The sequence below is a fragment of the Amblyomma maculatum genome, chromosome 8 (genome assembly GCF_055883805.1).
Source record: "Amblyomma maculatum isolate TAMU_Amacu chromosome 8, ASM5588380v1, whole genome shotgun sequence".
In the NCBI taxonomy this organism is placed as follows: domain Eukaryota; kingdom Metazoa; phylum Arthropoda; class Arachnida; order Ixodida; family Ixodidae; genus Amblyomma; species Amblyomma maculatum.
Genome location: NC_139351.1, coordinates 84116829 through 84138208, shown reverse-complemented (window position 1 = coordinate 84138208; position 21380 = coordinate 84116829). Strand labels below are relative to the sequence as shown.

Below are 21380 nucleotides of genomic sequence, written 5' to 3'. Positions count from 1 at the left end.
AATGGCAGGCTGCGTCAAATCAGCACATCTGACAAATGAGGTTTTATTTCAGTGAGTCTATTTACTTGACCAACTACATGTTGCAAAAATCAATGCATTGTTGAGTATTACGGTATTTACGCTCACAGCCAAACATGTTTCTGAAAATGACAAAATGTAATTGCATTAGCATTGTCTAAAAAAATTAGGAATAACACACTTCGCTAATAAAGACCTCTCTGCTCATTAGAACCTACTGAGATGTCGCGCAAAAGGCAACACGAAGAGTCAAGATGATCGCATTTAAAGATGCGAAAATGCCTAACAAAAAGGCATTGCCTGTGCAAAAAGTTTATTCAGTGTGCTCATATCCTGAGAGCCGAAATATATCGCCAAGTAGGTCTCTAGATCACTTAGAGAATCACGGGACAAACAAAATCTGAGTAAAGCATCCCATATCCTTAATATGAAGGCAAACATTTCTCGGTTACTTCAAGAGATTATATAGCATGAATAACATCTTTGTTGTTTATTTTGGATTTAAATTTATGAGAAGACCGCAAAACACTGACTTTAGAAAAGATGAAAAGAAATGGAGGAGGTATATCGGTGGTGTAGACTGCGGGCAAGAGCAAATAAGCCAGGAACAGGGACTACAAGAGGTCACTCTGAAAAAAAAATATACCCGCGGAACAACTTATAGTGGATACTTAAGATAGCTTTGGGACGGAAGGACGCCGCATTATCGACGGCTATCGTGTTACGCCTCGCGCGGAGATCCCCGTTCGTGCACAAGCAATTTACTACTCGCTAAGAGTCTAATCCCTTAATTTGCGACTCTATTATCAAGCACGTACGCGCTAGCATATAGTAATGAGATACCACATTACAAGAAATTCCCATCCTAGCGATTGATTTAGCACGGCTGTTTAACTAATACAAACGAAATTGCCCGTGTTCTTTACGAGCAGCTTGTATTGCGGGAGGCTTAAAAAGGGTTCTGCAGAGTTCGATTGGGCCTTTCGTTATGGTATCGTGATGTGACGAAACCAGCCCATTCTTCAATGTTCAAGCATAGTGCCATAGTGCCTACCATTAAGCAGCTGCCAACGAAACGATTGCGATTTGAGCTGAAACGCCAACAACACCGGGCGTTTGGAGAACGCAGGCTTAAATCTACCATGTAAAGAGAATAGGATCTTCCAGCTAGCTGAGCTTAAGGTGTCGCTAAGAACATGGTGAGGGGAAGAATTTGGTTCCTGTGCTCGAAGTCGAGTTGATTTTTTCAGCTATGGCGTACAAAACACCAGGCATACCCATCTCGTAACGGATTAAAATACCAGTGCGGTTAATTTTACCCTTCTCTGCATTTCCTATGCCTTAAGAGCTTCCAGTTTCTGCTGGGTTCGCAAGAAGGTACCTTTGAGTGCATTTTGGCCACATATAGGCAGTTAAAATGTAAAAGTTTCCATTTTCGCTGGCTGGAAAGTTGTTCTGTGAAAGATTTTGCAGGAGCCAGACACATTAGTGCGCCAGCAACCGCCGTATTTTGATGGGACCTCATCTGATGATATTTGGCCGCATTTATAGCGTTATGATGAAAAAATAATTTTCCTGCCGCTCTATAGTTTTTGTTTATCTTTCCTATATAGTTCCTCTACCACATGTTGCCGTCCCTGTTTGCGGTAAGTGTTTAAATTTTTAATTAACTTTTCTAGGTCTCATTGATCGAAATGTATTGTATGCATTTGTGTAAAAAAACAATATATGTACAATAACCTAGAGACACTGAGGCCATCGCTAAAATTGTAGGGGAATTTCGGATCACTAAACTGCGACGAGGCGAAAGCCTTTATCGCGCCGGTTGTCCAAAGCACTCCACTACGGCGCCTCTTCCTCTGTTTTCATTCCCACCTTACTCCTTTTCCTTATGGCACGATTAAGGTACTGCGGAGAATTGTGACAAATACGGCGCCTTTTCATTTCTGTAAACTAAATTTGAAACGCCTCTGATGCCTGCTACAACGAGTCTGCTTCTGTGTGCTCAGAGGTGCGTGCATGAAATGCGCCGCACGCGCGCCTGGATCGGCATAACGCGATAGCGTAATCTACCGCCAACATATAAAGCCCCGCTTTAACCAAGCCATACGAACGTGCCTGCGTTGCTAAGGGGTAACGTGAATTCGAGGGTATTATCAGAATGATACTGATGTCACGTTCCCATATGAAAAGAGAAGCCCCAGTTGGCAGCTCTTGCCAAACGTAATGTCAGGAAGCCCTACTTCTAGTTAGTGCTCGGCCATGTCAGCTGCTAGCTTCCGCCTCCCACGTAACGAAAGCGTTACGGACGGACGAATGGACGAACGAACGGACGGACACAATTGTGGCCGTGAGCATGTTCCATTAAAGGCTTACGTCTTAGTACCTTTCCTGCCTAAAAATATGGATGCCTTTAGATGAGATAGTGTTAGTTTGTATAACTTCAGGGATGAACATATCGTGCCCTGAAGAAAGCATCTTACCATTATATGTCAGTTCTTCAGGTCATGGAGCTCGGCCTAATATATTATATATTGGATTTGCCAGCTATTGATTAGCCCTTATATATTGTGTTGAGTAACCAGAGCTGAATGTATTATATCTGAATGTAACTTATGCATTGCTTGCCAATTTGTCTAACTATTGTAAACCTCTTATTTTAGCGCACGCTTGAAGCTCCGTTCTGGAAAAACACTCGGACAGCATTCAAGTTTTTCGGAGGCCTCATTGCCCGATTTGCGGCACAAATAGAATTCTACGAAGGTAAGCCCTTTCATTGCTGTTCCCTACAATTAAATATTTAACAGAGAAATTACTACAATTTCCGGGAAGCCTGAGTACTCGGAGAGCCCTTGATGAGAATGGATCGTGCTTTAAGAAGTACCGTCATGGTGCCAGTCTGGTCAGCAAATACGTGATTCTCGTGCTTACTTTGACTCGGTGACGCGACATACGCACTAGTTAAGTACTCCGTTTGGCTGTGCTTCCGTGGTGACCGATATAGGACACATGTGCGGGGATAAATGAGCGCCCTACCACTGTATGTGAACATGTAGTAATAATGGCACACAAGGAGGGCGAAGACTGTCCTAGAGATAACTACAGACTGGTGGATGACGTTATGCCTAAAGCTGCTCATACTAGAGATCATTTCTCTTCTTACAGTGTTGTTTGAAGTGAAAGAGAGCCTCCCTAATTTTCTTTCATAAAGGGTTCTATTCTGCTTGCCGCGGCTAAAACTGCTAAACGTTAGCGAAGGTAAATAGAGTGACAAGAATGGCTCAAACAGATATATATATTAGCTTGCAGGTCTGAGAGGCATAACCTACTCGCAAAAAAAAAAAATAAATAAATGAACGAACTTAGCGCATGTGATTATGATACGCATACTTTACAAATCGTACTATCAGGTTACTGACGACCAACCGGGTACTTCACAGCACTTAGCTTGTATAATGGTTTCGCAGCCTTTGTGGAACAGGCGGCCGCTGGATACCGACCTCTACTTCAACATTCATTTACAGCAACCGAATTGGCGGGTATTCGTGTTGAAAAGGCTCTAAAGTAGAAAGAAGTGCACCAATCCATGCGTCATTTGACGACACGATGGTGTGTTGATGCGCATCTGCTCCACTTTTAGTCTGTTGATCACTTAGTCATGGCAGCATTTTTTTATTCTTCGTTTCTTTAATAAGGTACAATAACCTGCCAGCTAACACAAGTTATAAATTGACAAAGTACGTACAATAACAACTCTACTGCTTTTGAGAGTTTACCATGTAATGTCCACGAAAAGGACTGGACGTATTTAAACGTAAACAGTTCGCCTCAAAGGTTAGCGTCGTCTTAAAGATACTAAACTGAGGTCCTCTTCGACAAATACACTGCTAAAGAGTCCGAATATGGACGATCTATCAAGGAAAGAATATTCGATTTTGCCACAAACATTCGGAGAAAACCGGCACTTAGGTGGGGAGTCATAGCTCAGAGATGCGATGAAAAAACATTTCTTCGAGCGAATTCGAGCGTGGCTCCTCATAAAGTAGGTTAATAGTGACTCCTTCCCCTTCTCTTTAAAAAATGTTCGCCCAAAGGCACAAAACAATGTGCCGCCATCAAATCTGGTTCCAACAAAAGAGACATATAAACATCCCGTGGAAAAAGTTTGTTTGGCCACGTTCCAACATTCAGTGTCCTCGTCATAAGAAAGAAAAGAAAAACAGTGTTCGGTACTGCTTCCGGAAACACCTTTCTTACCGTGAGTTTGAGAGCTTCAAGGCAGCATGAAGGAATGGGCTTAAAATACAAACATATACCGGCTGTACCATGGGTACAAGTTTGCCAAAAGACCTAATTTTAGGCAGGGCAAATTTTGACATTTTTGATTGTTGAAACCAATTCGATAGTTTCTACATTTCAATAAATGTTACCGCTCGCTTTTCTGCTTGCTAATTTATTATTTCTCATATTGTGTGAGCTCTCTATTTCAAGAAACATTCACATTCAATCGTGTTTCCATCTGGTGCTCCGCAAGTGCGTCTGTAACCGTGGGGAAGCAATTTGAAATATACTATACTCATATTTTACATCTATCGGCTTTTAGTGGCTGTACCACTGCGACAGGAGCTGGAGAATATCAATGAAACTTTCACCGACCCTAATTGCACAAATGTCAGACTGGGACAGGTTTTTATGCCAGATGACCTACACAAGGTAAGCATGCAACTAACTTTATTTGATTGCTTTATTCCCCAAAGCGTATGCAGCTCTTTTTGTCAAGTAGGAGTCATCGTTGCCGTCTACTTATTCAGAAAATTCGAAATTATGTAAAAAAGAAAACAGCACGTATTTCATGTCGAAGTTATGCATGCGACTGCTCTTTGCGCAGAGCTCAGAGTGGTGTCACAAATTTCACTCGATACTTATTTATTTTCCATACCCTCAACCGCTTTGGCATTGAAGAGAGGAATGGGGTTGCATAAATCATAAGAAACAAAAAACAGAAGTTTTAGAAAACAAACGCAATACAACAAAAATGTTCAAGAAGTGAACTAGAACACAATCGAAACAGTATCAAAACAGTTGATAGCATAATAAAAGCGGTACAAAACTTTTGAGCAAAAAACTACTACACCATACAAATATTACCAAATCTTATCATGATAAAGGAATGAAAATGATGAATAAACGAGTTACTCGCAAAGAAAACTAAATGAAATCACATATCAAAAATGCAGACAGCGACCGGAGAAAAAATATCGAAACCTATTAAAGACACAATATCTGCGGAAAGGTGGTTCCAGTCATTTGATGTACGTGGCATGAAGGAATAATAAAAAGAGTTTGTGAGGCAGTGACTAACGTTCACTTTGTGCCGGTGATCAACTCTTGAGGACCGATACGTTAGCGCTAGTATCAAGTGGCTGCTCAAGTAGTCATGATGATAAACCTTGTGAAAAAGACAAAAGCGCAGCAATTTCCGTCGAAGTGACAGACAGGGCAGGGACAGGCTGGCCTTGATGTTAGTAATGCAGGGGATGTGGTTTAAGTTGGAAAGAAGGAAGCGAAAAGTGTTTTTCTGAACCAATTCAAGAGCGTTATTTAAGGCTGCATTGTTAGCATCCCAGATTGATGCTAAATAAAGTTTAAAGCGCGCAAGAGATTTATATTACAATCATTTTAGTCGAGTCGGAGCTTTACTGAAGTTTCGCTGCGAGTAGCCTAAAGTCCGGTTAGCATTAGCAATTATGTTGTGAATATGAGGCTTGAAATTTAGAGTAGAATATTAGTACGCCTAAATATCCATGTGATGAAACAGATCCAAGTTTGACTCTGTTTAATGTGCAGTTGGATGTACAACCCGCATGTCTTGATCACTAGTCAGTTTGCATTTGTAGGATTTAATTCCACTGACAACCCTTTAGACCAGAAAAGGATATTATTTAAGTCTAGTTAGAGGGCCAGCCTGTCACCATCTTGTTAACTTCACGATATACGGCACAGTCGTGGCCATATAAGTCTATGCAAGATGACACACACTTAGACAGATCATTATTATATGTTAAGAAACGTAGAGGACCAAGGACAGAGCCCTGAGGCATTCCCGACGTTACAATAATAATTGAGACTCGTGGCCATTAAGATTAACGTACTGAGATCGATTAGTGGGAAATCATACAGGCCATGTTAATATGGACGAATGAAGGTTAAGTGCAGAAAGTTTAATCACGAAAGGTTTGTGATTTACTTTTTCAAAACCTTTTGCACAGTTAACAAAAATGTAGTCTGCCTCAGAACAGTTATCTAATACTACAAAGAATGAATACCTTAAATGTCAGAGCTGTGTTTCACACTTGAGAGATCGACGAAAACTGAGCTGAACAGAGGTGAAATGAATTTGATTCAAAAATTGAATATATGCGAATAGAAGATGTGTTCCGTCAGTGTTCATAAAATGCTTCTTATCGAAATGCATTGATAGTTTAAGGGCCACTGTTTGTTACCAGACTTGGGCAAGGGAACCACTTTCCCAACCTTCCATCCCAGCAGTAACATACAATGATTCAGGAACTTTAGAAAAGTTTGGCAAGTGTAGCGATGAATATGTTTTAGTCTGCTTAACAAACTTTCATGTAATGTTGCAACAACCACATGATGAGAATATTTTCAAAGAATTGATTAATTTCGAAGTTCCGGCAAGGTGAACAACAACTGGGTGCATCGGAACAAAATCGCAGCGGAGAACAGCAAAAGTTAGAGTTGCATTGTCAGAAAAAAGCTATTAGCAAACACCAGGTTAATTATGGAGGCACACTCATTCGAAAGAATGGGCTCTCCGGAATCATTGCTGAGGCCAATCTGGCGGCTACAATTGGGACTTACTGTGTTCCAGAACTTTTTTGGATTCTTAGATTGTTCGGCAAAGTATTGTTAAAAAGTGATATTTTCTTCGCGAAGTACTTTTTTGTATTCCTTTTCAACCTTGTGGCACTTTTCCCAGCGACCAAGGCATTAAACTTATTTGTAGCGCGAAAAAAACCCTTTTTACTAGAAAGCCGTTTTAGAGTGTTAGTGTACCTTGGGTTAGATCGAACGCGTCTGACAGGCGTATGCGCGTCTGTCAATTCTTGAACTTCGTTAGTGAATATGTCCCAGTTTTCTTGAAGACTTGTTTTATCGAAATCTTTGATATATGTACCCAGATGGTTACTAATCTTTTCATTGATCGCATCATAGTCGGCTTTGCTGCAGTTGCGGATAATTTTATTCTCTGTTGCATAAAGTGGGGGACACATGACAAGATAAAACTGCTATAACACATGATCGCTTAGACCAGGTAGGCACAAAATGCTCGACGAAACTTCTGGATGCGTGCATAAAATCAAATCTAACGTGTTAGAACACTCTGCGGTGCGCCTAGTAGGATGAATTACTAGTTGTGTGAACTTAAAGCAAGCACATAAGTTGAAAATATTCTGATATTGTAACGAAAAAGGTTTCACTAAGGGAAAAGGGCCAGACCAGTGAACATTAAGAAAATTAAAATCTCCTAACAAAAGTATTACACAAGATGAATAGCGGCAAACAAAGCCGTTCAGATTCTCATGCAGGTTCTCCACAAAATCAGGTGCAGCGTTTGGTGGGCGATAGCAAACACTGAGAATGATTTTAATTGTTTTATATTACCGCAGACTCAACTTCTAGGTGTGTTTCAACATATAGTTGGATTGATATGATGCTCTGAGATGTAGCTGTCAACGTCCCCCCACCGTGTCGACCTTTTCTATCATAATGATAGACATCATAGGATTAGCCGTACTCAAATATTTTAGTATTGTGGATTCTCTCATTAAGCCATGTTTCTGTTAGTAATTTATTATCTGCATTAGCTGAGGAAATAATACAGTTAAGCTCATCCTACTTATTCATCTCACTTCTGGCATTGCCAAAAATTGCCAACAGGAACAGATAAAGAGGTCATATCTCAACTACCCCTCAACCTAGCTAAATGTTACGACGATGAGTGCTGCAACGATGCGATGACCGATTAACAGTAATCTACAGGACGTCTGAGAGCAAGTTCAAAATTATCTGTTTCTCTATCATCTATCTGCCGTGGCTTATCAGAAACTCCTCGTTTTCTATTTATTCTGCAGTGCATCCCCAAGACTGAATCATGCCGGGTAAGTAAATATGGCTATATTGTATGAGGCACAAATTATTTTCGCAGGTATGACATCACTGCTGCAGACGTTTATTTCTGTGTTATGAAGTGGTGTGAACTATTGCGCAGCTTGAGTTAAAATATTATAGACCATTTTAAAATATAACACAAATATGCAGAATTCTCAAAAGGAAACAGAGTTTGAAAAAACTATCTAATGAAACAGTTTTCGAGGACACTGATTGTCAATAGATCATTTCGCGCATGCAGTACATGAACCGTATGCTGAAACACAGGCTACTGCTCGTGCTGAGACATGAAAAGTGGCACCGCAAAAAATCTGCGTCTAGCAATACTTGATTTTTATATTTATCTCAACCATGCGCAATATTCATTTTTAGTGGGCTAACTCTGAGAAGAAGATATATGCTCCCGTCCCTTGCAGCTCCCCTACTATTGATGGCAGAAATGCATCAATAGTAGGGGAGCTGCAAGGGAGGGGAGCAATATACTGATCACAACCACCTGTCTAACCAAGGCTTCATACAGTTGGATGGACATTGCGTGCCGACGTAGTCGTCTCGTGATGGCACATTAAAAATATCTTCTCAGAGTTAGCCCCCTAAAAATAGTTATAAATCTGGGGGTCGACATTTTCAGGTGAAATAAATTACAGTGCCTCCAATAGCGCGAGTCTCTTTGATACGGTAACCTCTGCACCCTAAAGACAGTACTTGCAGGTTGTACATGCTTTACATGCTTTGAAAGCTCGTCAGTTATATTAGTTAAACTGTTGAATTCCGCCATTGTCTTTCCAGAGTGAATAAAGCATTAAAATTATTACATCGCCCACTGCAAAACAAACACATTTACTGCATCACTTACAAGGAATGAGCTAAATGGCAAATATTTTATTCTGAACATTGAGCAAAGCATAGCAGTTCTCAAGCAACACAATAGTTGCTTGGATTGAGTACTTGCCCTATGGTTAACCTCTGTTGGCAGTGTTGTGATCATATTTGTCTGCAAATATTCATTTAGTGCATGCATGTATATTCGTAATATAACAATGTATAAGATATGAATGTACGTATGGATAAATATCTGTCGGTTACCGGCCTAGAATACCATATTTAATTGTACATAATCTTTTTAATTCTTTTGCAGTATCTTCCTACAATTCATTTCTCTCATATTTTCATCACACCAATTTTTATACCGTGGCAGTAAGATATTTTTCATATATTACGTCAGAGGAAACAACATTACGGTGACATTATTTTATTCATTTAATATATTGATGTGCAATTTACGATTTTGTATTTCTTTCAGGAACTAATGCACGATACGTTTAACGTAAGTACACAAGAATAAGTGCCCATTATCTGCGCAAGCGAGGCGAGAGAGTTGAACAGGCCAGAAGAATAATCAAATTGGGGAAAAATAAAGAAGAGACTTCAAGTAAACGGGCCAAACAAATTTAAGCACTATAAATTCTGACTGTCATCTAGCTGGCTGCTTTTGATTTTACCACATACACATATATAAAGCACCAAAATTATTATTTGGTAAAGAGCAACAACGGGACATATTCAATCTTAAGAATGCTAGCTGCAATAATGGGGCTGCTTCACATCTAGTGTTGCGTATCTTCTTTTCCCAGCATCCTCAGCTATTATTTATGTTGTTTGAGTTTCTACTGAAGTGGGGGAGGGGGTGTTACCAACCAGTGATCCTAATAAATATCTCTACTGACACAAGTGATACTATAATAATCACGCGTAAATATTAAGAACGCTACTGAATTGAAACCACAATTTCACAACGCTGCCCTCTGTTCGTCATATTAGTTCCAGCAGAAAAGCTGTGCTGCCATGCCGTTGCTGGCAGGTCAACTCTTTGGCAGCTTCCAAGTGCATTGTTATCCATTTCCGTGTGTTGGACGCAGAAGCTGCACATCTGCGACAATTTGTTTGTAGTTATATCTGAAACTGTTTACTTTTCCTTCTTTATATTATTGTTTATTGTTATTATTAGAAATTTCCCATCTCGGAGGGGAAAGAAAATGTATGGTATGAAGCTGAAGCTATTTTTTTAATGTTTGAGATCTGATGTTTGAAACTGATTATTTTACTTGGTAAAATAAACTTCCCGCTTTTGTATTGGCTAAAGGAACGCCTCTTTAAATATTTAATACAGGCAGAGTACAGGACTGGACAGGAAGCGCCCTTTCCTGCCCTTGTTTTCTCACGTGTCTTACGTGTTGCGCTTATTACACTTACTTGCATCCCATTGCTCATTACATTAAGGTTCACCCCGTAGGAGCGCAACCTTACGTTTCATTGCCTACCCTACAATTACCCTAAAATGTTCTTCTGTCATGCGTCTATTCCACACAGTACGCAATATCATCACACTTTGGCCTTCCTAAAAGAAACTGTGCCGCTTTTGACAATAAGCATGCAGAAAAAGGCGGAATTTGGCTTGAGATAAAAATAAATTCGGGCAGACTAAAATTGCTGCATGCAAAGTACAGGACCGGATTCATCGTTTGTACAGGCAGGTCATCTAATGGCGTTATTTCTACATGGTGATTTAAGTACCAGCATGGACCATCTTGCTAAAGTGTAAAATCCGTCAGAATCATTCTACGAGAATAAACCTTCTAGCTATCTGGGCCGCCACTTAGTTTAGTATTTCTTTGGCTGTTCAACACCCCAGATTACTGGAACATTGTCTAAACATGAATCGCATGCGCTGTGCAAAAGGAAATTATTGTTCACTGCCCACAAAGACATTGATAGCTTCAGAGCATGCCATAATCAGATTTGCAAAAAGTGGACTTTGCTTTTTAGATACAGGGTGGCACTACCACTTTCATGTTTTTTATTGTTGCATCTATCCGCTTGCTGATGATATTAGTCTGGTAGATATCCTCTTCTAAGCGTCACCAGCAGCGGTGGTTCCCGTCGGTTTCATTCTGACCCCCCATATGGAAGTCTCCATCTTACTAGAACCCACCACTACGCGTAAACACCGTTTAACGTGGTATTCAAAACTAGTAAAAAATGCATTCCTCAAGTTATTGGTGTCATTATGCTCAAGATGAATCCCAAATTTAACGTTACTCTTGTTTGCCTTTGTCTTTGCGGCCACATTTTGAAATAATTATACCAAACCAGTAATTTCTGCTGCGGCGATTCTTCAGCAGGTTCCTTATTGTATGTTGTGTTTTGTTAATCGCGGTGTCAGTCTGAATTAGCAGACAGCATAGGCCATCTGAAGAGATATTAAACTTTCTCTCCATGAGATAGCTCATGAGATAATCAGGTTAATACAAGGGAGCTACGTTTCATTGTTTGCAGTGTCTTACCATACGAAGCCTGGAGTTTGCCGAAAAATATTTTCCTAATGGGAGGCAGGTGAACAGCTGCAAGTTCATTGCACAATTCATCTTTGTGGCTCGGTCTAACAAAGAGGAGTTCAAACACATATTGGAGCTGCTTAAACAGTTGAACTGTAAGTATATGAGGGCGCAGGTAGAATATTCAAAAAATATCAGTTTGCTTTCTCGTATACAAGACATCGGTTACTCAGCAGGTGATGGCTACAGTGTTTTGTTCGTCGATTAGTACAGGCTCCAATGATATATCTAGTGTTTTCAGGCGGAAATATAATTTTGTTCGGAAGTAGGCGACATTACGAGCCTAAAGCAAAAATTGCAGCTATTGTTGATGTTTGTTTCTCTCCAATACTTATTCCGAAATTCATTCTTATTCTGCTACAAGGGAAACTTGTAAGCTACGTTGTGTTTATTTTAACCCTAACTCTTTCGATACAGTTTATAAGTGTCCTGATCGCAAACTATCATTTGGTGCATTTGCAAAATATTATGTGATCCCACTATGAAACCGTTTTCATATCGTTACCTCTTAAATTTTAACCACATTCTTAGCAATACGTGCGAGATTGTTTTTTGCACTGTGTTCCTCTCATCATTTTAAGAGAGAGGGAGAGGGAGTACATTTTTGAATTGAATAAAAGATGACAGATCCTTGGCGTAAGTCCTAGTGGTATAAGCGAGGAGGACAGCCGGGTTAGGGAAGTTATTCTGTTTTGTGCATTGTTAATAAGATCTGCGTCCTTGAATTGCATTTCTCCGTATTCGAGATTCTGGATAAATTAGTATATTTAAGATGTAGCGGAACAATGTGTGCCCTCCTGCATGCTAACATTAAGACGTACTATCCTTTTGAAAGACTGGGTAATCAGCCGAGAGGAGAGGAATTTCTCGATTTCAGCTAGGTCCACATAGTAAATATAAGGCAAAGTATTCACATCAACCTACGTTGCATGGCCGTTTTTGTTTTTTAGAATTCGATCTTTCTGGGATCTTAATCCGAATGTTGACACAACTGCGTGATATTATAAGGTACTGTGAAGAAATGGTATATAGAGACATGTGCAGATATGATGATTCTAAAAATCTCGCTTTTAAAGTTTGGTTACTTGCATCAAGAAACTAAAGCTGTAACAAATAGCCGGTGATTTTTGTAATAAACTAAAAACCTTGTATCCACCCACAGAAGGATCTAAGGTGAGAGATCACTGCCAAGGTACACGCCTAAATTTGTGAAAAAATATATCGTAAAAACCACAGTTTTGCCTTAATTTTGCGGTGTGTAATTTCTTGCGACTACGGCCATGTAGAAGAAATTATTTAAGTATATATTTTATGATATGAGCACGTTTTATTCCAGAAACAAAGAAAAATTTGTACAAAAATTAGAGAACGCTCAAGCTTCCCCTTAGGAGTGACCACGAAGCGCTTTTAACAACGCCTGTTCTTTCCACGAATATATATATATATATATATATATATATATATATATATATATATATTTATATATATTTGTTTACATTGATTTTGGGAAACGAAAAGTGCATTACTTTATTTCTTAGTGGACACCTAAACTTGCCATAGGTACATACCTCCCTTGTTCGAGTCGCTATTGGAAAGCCATATTCAATTTGACTGGCAGAAGGATGCAAATATTAATGCATATCGTTAAAATAAGGATGCACAAATTACGGTCACGTCCGAATTTGGATCCTAAATGGCATGCGTGTTTTCTCCGGCACCGTTTCTCCCATTTTTGGTTTACAGTGTCTGCCCCAGCTTCGCGAAATACTTCGAAAAAAGCGAAACACATTTTTAATCAGTCTTGCATTCTTCAGAGGCATGGAATATAGCGCAGTCCAATGAGCACACGTAAATTTGTCTGCACCCTTCGCATATAGCTGAGCAGCAAATATGGGTGGCGATTCCGCAGATGTCAATTTCCATATCCAGAATGCCAGTTCTAAGTATTCTAGACGAAGGGAAACGTTTCATGCATAAATACTGAGACTCACTGTCTAGCAGACAAGCGATGGTTGTGTAATACACATGCAGGTATTGAGGTTATCAAGAAGGTGTAGGTCGTTATGACGCCAAGAACGGTACGGTCGGTAAACGGAGATGTTGCATACTGTATATTTTTGAGCGTAAGCAAACAGCTTTCAAATCTATTGCTAGTGCTGTCGAGTATGTCGTTTAATTAATTCACATGGTTTTATTTAAACAATGCGTTTCTGGTTTTTTTTTTCATGCATAGCAGCGTTTATGACGTTGTTGACTGAAAAGAAGTATTTCGCTAAGACAGCAATATTGCCTATAATTGCATACTTAAGAGAAGTGATGCGGATTGGCGAAACGTTTAGTAATCTATTTTTTTTTGGAGATAATTGGCTAGGGGCACAATAAGACATTAAATAGGAGTAATTCACTGCCTGTTAAGAAGACAGACGTCATGAATCAGTGGGGTTCGTTTAGATATATATAAAAATGACGTCGGCATCCGGTTCGCATCTTGCACTCTAGTAAAGAAGCGGTAAGAGCCCCTCACACGCAACTTGCAAAATACTGCCATACATTTGATTCAGCGTTCATGCATATATGCCTCATATGCCAGCCGGCTTCCCGGCTGCTACCGAATGAACGTCATGTGTATTCTTTTTATCTTTTTGCTCGAAGGAGATGTTACGTCTCCATTCATGTCCACTCATAACCGCTTACTCGAAGAAACCTGTACCCGGCTTCGCGGAGAGAATTTGACGGCAGATTGATTGAATGATTCGGTGCCAAAAAGTGACATATGGATGGTGCCGGTCTTCTCGTTGTACTTAATAGCCCACGCAGACATTACGAATTTGATGTAATAATTAAATTTAGCGCTGTACAAGTAAACAGCTTATTCTGATGTTTTGGCATAGTATGAACTAGTAACGTAGTAATCATCGTTATTTATTGACAATTTGTTTCATTGATTTAGCTCCCAGAAGTTATGCAGGAAAATGTGTGTTGCTTGTTTTCGTTATGCTATGAAAGTAAAATAAATATTACGTTGGAGCGACCATCGCCTGAAGAAATTTTGTCGCAGAGCCGCAAGTCACAGACATTGAAATGCGAAATTATTTCCTTAGATGGCGCTTTGTGTCAGCATATTTTCGAAGGCAAAAGGCTAGCTCTTTCCGGCAACCTTTTCCTGACAATGAAGAGTTGTGTTCTCCCGAGGTGTTGTGCTGCTAACAAGTTTCCCTTGTGACTGGTTTGACACCAAAAATCTGTGCGCTTATAAGAGGCCGCGTTCACCAAATTCTTTGCTTGATAACAAAGATAGAAGTATCTAAAATTGTCATGTAAATTAATTTTTCTCATTCATATCATGCAGGTTGGACAATTTTGCGGAACAGCAAAGGTGGCTTTGATGGACATTACACTAATCCAATCCTACATGAGCGGTACTAATAAAAGAATGTGCAAGTCGTTTGACATCGCGAACGGAGATACTTCGGTCGCTGAAGCCTCCCTGATGTCCGTGAAAATAAAGATATTTACTTTATTAGCTATATGGCTTGTACTAAAGATTTTCTATTCAAATTGTCGACATCAGTGGCCTGATTTGCTTGATATTTATTTGAAAAACATCAGTCAACCAACCTCCTATTGTGCGGGGCCGCTTTGCAACGAAAACGCTACAGTAAGTTCTGTTTGACAGCCTTTCATGCGTTCGCGTTCGGTAAAGGTGTTTTATACCAAGAAGTACGAACTGCGTATCTTGGTGCGCTTATCGCTGTGACATAGTTGTGATAATCGTTTTGTGCCTTTTTCTTAAGAAACCAAATGTTTCATAAATTGTTTCTTTCTTCAGTGAAACAAATTTCGCTTGAGTAATCAAGTTCTCACTAGTGTTCGCATTGTTGTTTATATTTTCATGTCCCAGGCTTATTTCTATATTTCCCAATGCCTAACCAGAAGTAGCAAGAGTTGGTTTCATTGCACGTTCTTTGGCGTTATTTTTTTTTTTTTTGTGAATGCGGCTCAACTGCCCCGTTAGCTTTCATTTGCAGTACGTTTCAATTTTCAACCCAGGCATTTCCTTTCTTATACTGCATTGCACTTTCTCAAAGTAGAGTCACAAAAAACTGCTGCCTTTTACTAATCGAAGTTAGACAATTTTTTTTATCTGCATTTATTGGGACAAATTCTGACTCGGCTTAGCTCCTATGATATGCGCAGGTGTGAACAAATGTAAACATATGGTCGGTTGAGATAACTGGGGACTGCCCAACCGAAATTGCCAGCTAAAGTGTTTTACTGCTGAAGTAGACAGTAGTACGTATTCCGATGGAAGCAAAATAGTAAGATTTGATTTCACTTAGGAGGAAATAGTCTGCTTCGATTCCTTATGTGCGAAGCTGCAGTGTTAATCTAAAGGAGACCTATAAAGCAGTAAATATTTCAAGTTGTGCCCCTAGAATAGATAGCACCTGGTTCGACGAGACTACGACTTTTCATGACCTGTTTGACATTCTCTCCGCAGTCAACCCTTGTCTCGAGCGATGCATGGTTGTCATGGATGCGTTTGTGTTGCGACCATATTTCGCCGTGCATATTACACATCAGTCGCCATAATCTAACGTAAAAAGCACAAAAGTTCCGCTCGGAAAAGTACTAGTATACAGCGAGAGTACATATGGTCTTGTCTTTATTTTCGTTCTATGTGTTAGCGCGGTGAAACCACTACATATCAAATATTGCCAAAGAATTTCTCAGATCTGTTCAGCTTAATCTGTGCTGCATTCCGCTACTCAGTTTATATATCAGCCTCCTTATGTGTATTTTTAGCTTTCGCCCTAAACGCCCGCTTTGCCAAAAGAACGAAAGAAATGAGCTGGCTACACAGTATGAAATAGCACAGAAGAAATGTTGAGGGAGAGACAACAGCCGACAACAGACAACCGCCGAGGCAACGTTTCATCAAAATGACTTGTATTCGTTGAGGTGAAGACAAGTCCTCTTGTCGAAACATTAACTCGGCTTGCGAACTGAGGCTCGCAGTCAACCCTCGTACCCTTTTTCATGCTTTGTCTTTAGTCACTCCTCAGTTCTATCTTCTTGGCCGCCCTTAAGTCGCTGGTACTTAAGCAATTATTATGGCCCCTCCGCCTGTGGTGCCTGCACGCTGCATTCGTCCAGTGGCTGCCATAATCTAGTTGCGTACTCCTCAGCTTGCGCCATGCCGCAAAACAACTAACACTACTGTAACTACTCAAAGTCTACTTCTTCGATAAACGTGAAGGGGATTTTCATTACTTTCCACTGACACCTACTAGTGCCTACTACTTTTGTAAACAGCCAGGTACGCCTGCTATGCTGTCGAAGACGGGAAAATCAGCAAAGGGTACTGAAAAGCTGCGCTCCTAAAATTCCCCTTGCCACTGCTACTCCGTCTAAAGTATATAGAAGCTATGCGTTTTCTCACTGTTCCCACAAGCACATAGCATGTACGCAGAATATGTAAAATGAGAACTCTGCTCAAGTTTGCCTTGTCCAGTTAAGTCTCATTGACATGCTGATTCACCATCTGAACAGTGAAGCAGGAGGCAGCGACCAAATGTAGCACCCAAATGAAGATCAATACTTGCGAATGTGCAACCCAGGAGATTAAATTCCCAACACGCAGTCTCTCTTGTTGCCGTCTGCGATCCTTCCTATCCGAACTTGTTTCGGGGACGTGGCGGACAAAGAAGCGCAGGTGCGTCAGAGTAGCCCTGCGGTAAGGGCTGTCTAGACCATCCTCCTCCTTTTCTGTGCGCTGCTTTCCTCAGTAGGCCATTGCTTTCGTGTGCAGTTCTCGCCTACTGCGTTCTTTTGCCCCCTTACTCCCTTTCGTTCTTCACGCTTGTATCTCTTAAGCCTTTTTCCACAGTGTAGGGTAGCGAACCGGTTTCATTTTACGGTTAACATGGACGACTTTCTTCTCCTCCTCCCTCTTGCAATGACTGAACTCATGGCCTATTTTATCGAATGACGTCCATGTGGCAACCTCCTTGGGAACACTACATTTTGAAACATGAGTAATGGTTGCACGTGCAGAAAACTGTTTATAAGGCGGATATTTTAAACAGATTTAAGCTTTTCGTCTCGAGTCTTTGCATGGTAAAAATAATGAATAATGTTATGACAGCGGTTGATAGTGTCATGTAGGCTAACTTCATCGACCATATGGTGTATTTCTTAAAACTACTTTATTCGCTTCAACAAAGAGGAAAAATGCTTCATGACAGCCATTAAACCGAACTTTGCTGCATAGGTGCAGTGTGAAAGACCTTGCGCAGCCGTAGGAGTATGGATCCCTTGCACACATATAGTTTGGGATGATTATTATCCCTGTGCAAAAAAAAAAAAGCGAATTCTACTTCTCGTTTACGTCATTGTAAAGCATTTACCTTACGGTGTTGCCTGCCTGGCAGGGAACTTAATGCGTAAGAAATATACTCGATATTTCCTTGATGTAATCCAATGATAAGGAAAACAGAGCTGTGGTTGGCCAAGGATCTGATGGGGAAACAGACAAAGATATCTGGATATTTCCTACAGACGAGTTCTTAACATTATTTAGCTTATCAAATAACTATAAAATCACGATCAATATGGTCATTCAATTTTCATCTGCAGATTAAAAAATGTTTTCAAATATTCGACCAGTTGGCCAGTATCAATTACTCTGTGAACACAGAAAATTGTTCGAAACAAACTTCTGCCGCGCATCGCAAGCATAGACTGCTTCCATCCAAATATTCATAAATAAATGTAGTGTATTCAACACTTACCAAGCAGATATTTAAAACCCATCGCAATTATTCCCTGCGCAAGTATTTATTATCTCATACGCATGCAGGCATCTCTCATAACCGAAATGGTCTTATGCACTCTAAGCCAACAAATGCAGCGAAAATAAGAAACTACCCTGGGACGTAGAGAAGGGATCCAAGAGCCACTCTTGGCGTTTACCAATGTGAAGTATTTTTAACGTGGAAATAATAAAAAGAAACAAGAAGAATAAACAAATTGAGCAGAAAAAACAGCGCTTCTCCGTATCCACCAGCTCATCCCGTCTTCCTTCGTACGTTATTATTTCCAGCTGCCAACCCCGTGGGTGGGATCCGAACACATGAACTACGAATTTCGCTTGCAGTGCTCTACCGAGGAAGGTTCGTCGACGGCCCCTCAGTATTCTATATTTCGTCAGTATTTGTGCTGAGTGCAACCGATCTATGAGAGATACTATGAGAGATAGAACATACGATGATACAGCGAATGCTATGCAGTCTAAAGGGAAGGTGGGAGCTGTATGATAAGCCTCTTACGCCTAAATGTCTCCCTTATTTACCCTAATTCAATGACTTCTTTACTTCTCAATTCATTGCGTGAGGTTTTCGTACGCAGTCCCTGCAATCTCTAAGCATCTCTCTCCCCAACCACATGTAATCCCCATTGCATGAAAGCATATTTCATGCAGATGTAGGAGCCTTCAGCTTTAGTCATATAAACGGGAACAGGCCTGCAGCTGACAGCGAAATGCTTATAACTGACAGTGTCACCTGCCACTATCATAGATCACATTACCATGGCCGCAGCAGCGATCACAAGTGTGGCTTGAGGATTGCGCTAGCTAACAATCTGATCATTCTTGACTGTCGCGGACCAATCTGAGAAAAAAGCCAGGATAGAGAACTGAAGACGATACTGCAGGGAATTATGTTTCAATCAATGCTCGTGCCGTGTTTCGTTTAGAGAGAAAACGTCAAGAAGGTATTCTTCTTGAAGAAGGCTTCGAGGGCTTTCAAATCTTATTTTCATAATTGGATTCACTTCATGATTTTGTAAGCTCAGCTGATCATACCTTCATTGTCAAATGGCATAAACAAAATAATAACCTGCTTACGCCTGTGGGAGTAATCCTATGAATTATATTTATGAGCAAAACAGAAGATCCACAGTTAAAATGGCAGCTTTTAAAATTTTGGTTTTACGCTGCTTGAGGCCATACAAACTTTAGTTGAAGCGGCCTGAGTATTCATAGGAGTCAATTCAGGTATCGGAACATTTTCCAAAACCTTAATAATGCGGTTATCAGGGACATTTCGTCCCAAGCATCTATCTGAGCAAGAAGCCTTGGCCATGTGGCTTTCCTGTAACGTACTTTGTTGGACGAAGTATGTGACAATGTGATTCTCTTTTATGACGAACAAAGGGGGGTTTTGAGACCATTACTTTGTTTACAGTAAATGTCCAACTGCTTCTGAATACTGCTATTTTCAGGCCTCCGAATAATAATATTTTATGTTTCGCAAACAAGACAGGGGGTATTAGGGGGGCTAAATAGAAGGTTCCGGAAATATTTTGTGAATGCACAATTGTTTTATAATGGTACTAACAAAATGTTTCAGTCAACGGTAGATGTTTAACATATGCTGTTGGAGAGGTAAGCGTTGGTTGGGTGTGACGTGAAATGATAACACATTTAACGCGAAATATTCGCAGAGGTTGTAAAAGCGGTTTCCGTGCAGTCATGTTTTCAAAAAAGGCAAGGGGAATTCCCAAAGGTTCATTAAATTAGTAAAAGTTATCAGTAGATCACTGGCATCCCCCCATGTGGAGAAGCAACAATTTTTGTGACACTAAAGACGCTCTAAGAGCGATAAGGCGAAAGCTCGTAGGGCTGGCACTACTGTAGTGTTTATATGCCAGATGCCAACTGATCACACAACGCTTCTTCCGTGCTGGATTCGAGGTGAGAAGTTCCACTAGGCGGTAATGGCGCGCACTCGTTGCAGCGCTTGTTCTTCATAGCTGGTGGCACAAGGCGATCGTCACGCGCCTCGAGACCGGTTTGGAGGAATCGTCGATGCGCCTCTACGTTGCTATGGAGACGGCAGGAACGCTAGGCAAGGATAAATGTTTCTGACATGCTTGTCTTGTGATCGGAGGTATAAGAGTTCGATTCCATCTAGAGGAATATTTATTAGTGCGAATGCACTTATTTCACGAGGTCTCACCGGACATGCAGGATGTGCGAGGCAGATACTGCATCTATCCTGCAAAAAAAAAAAAAAGATTTCATCTGTCCACAGAAAGCGAGACAGGTACTGTGCCTTTCGATTCCAGTAAACTGGTTAATAATGAAAGCATCAGTAGGGTACGTAAAATATTAGTGTAAAGATAAATATTATCAAATACTACTACTAATAATAATTGATACATGATAATACCTTAAAAAATAAAACAAAAGAAAAAATTACAAGGAAATAAATATTATAACACAGAGAAAAAGAGAAAGTAAAAATAAAACACTAAAAGTTATACAGTACCAATTACAATAACTCCGCGTTAGAACTAGTACTTTCGCATCCTCTCAATGCAAACTCTGCTGTGACCACTTAACTTTAGTGTGAATGCACTTTTTCACGAGGTGTAGCCTGACCTTCAGAACATGCGTGGCGTCAACTTGAGTGTGACTTTGCCAAACCAAGCAGCAAGAGCTCACCCATAGTCAGTGCCAACTGGGTGGCGTATCGCAGGCCAAAGATGCCGAACAAAGGGAGGGGGACGCACCTGGCATGACTATGGAATCTACACTGCAGAAATGCGAAAGCCGGAGCGTTGCTGGTGCACACGTGAATCCCGTTCACTTTCATTATCATTATCAAATAAACGTACCATCATAATTATTGCTAATACTATCGCTGTCATTATCACTAACTATAGCGTCATTGTCATCATCACTATCATCCTCAGTGCAGACAAGGA

General features: G+C 40.4%; 1 protein-coding gene across 1 annotated transcript in view; it reads left to right on the top strand.

The window, feature by feature from the left end:
- The window catches only part of LOC146181670 (uncharacterized), a 32861-nt gene extending 17728 nt beyond the window's left edge, over window positions 1-15133 (top strand). The window contains exons 3-8 of the mRNA XM_084575826.1: window positions 2682-2781; window positions 4622-4731; window positions 8175-8201; window positions 9515-9538; window positions 11548-11701; window positions 14956-15133. Coding sequence (XP_084431952.1) covers window positions 2682-2781; window positions 4622-4731; window positions 8175-8201; window positions 9515-9538; window positions 11548-11701; window positions 14956-15032 — 492 coding nt within the window. The 3' untranslated portion in view covers window positions 15033-15133. The remainder of the gene's footprint in view (window positions 1-2681; window positions 2782-4621; window positions 4732-8174; window positions 8202-9514; window positions 9539-11547; window positions 11702-14955) is intronic.
- Window positions 15134-21380: the final 6247 nt, after the last annotated feature.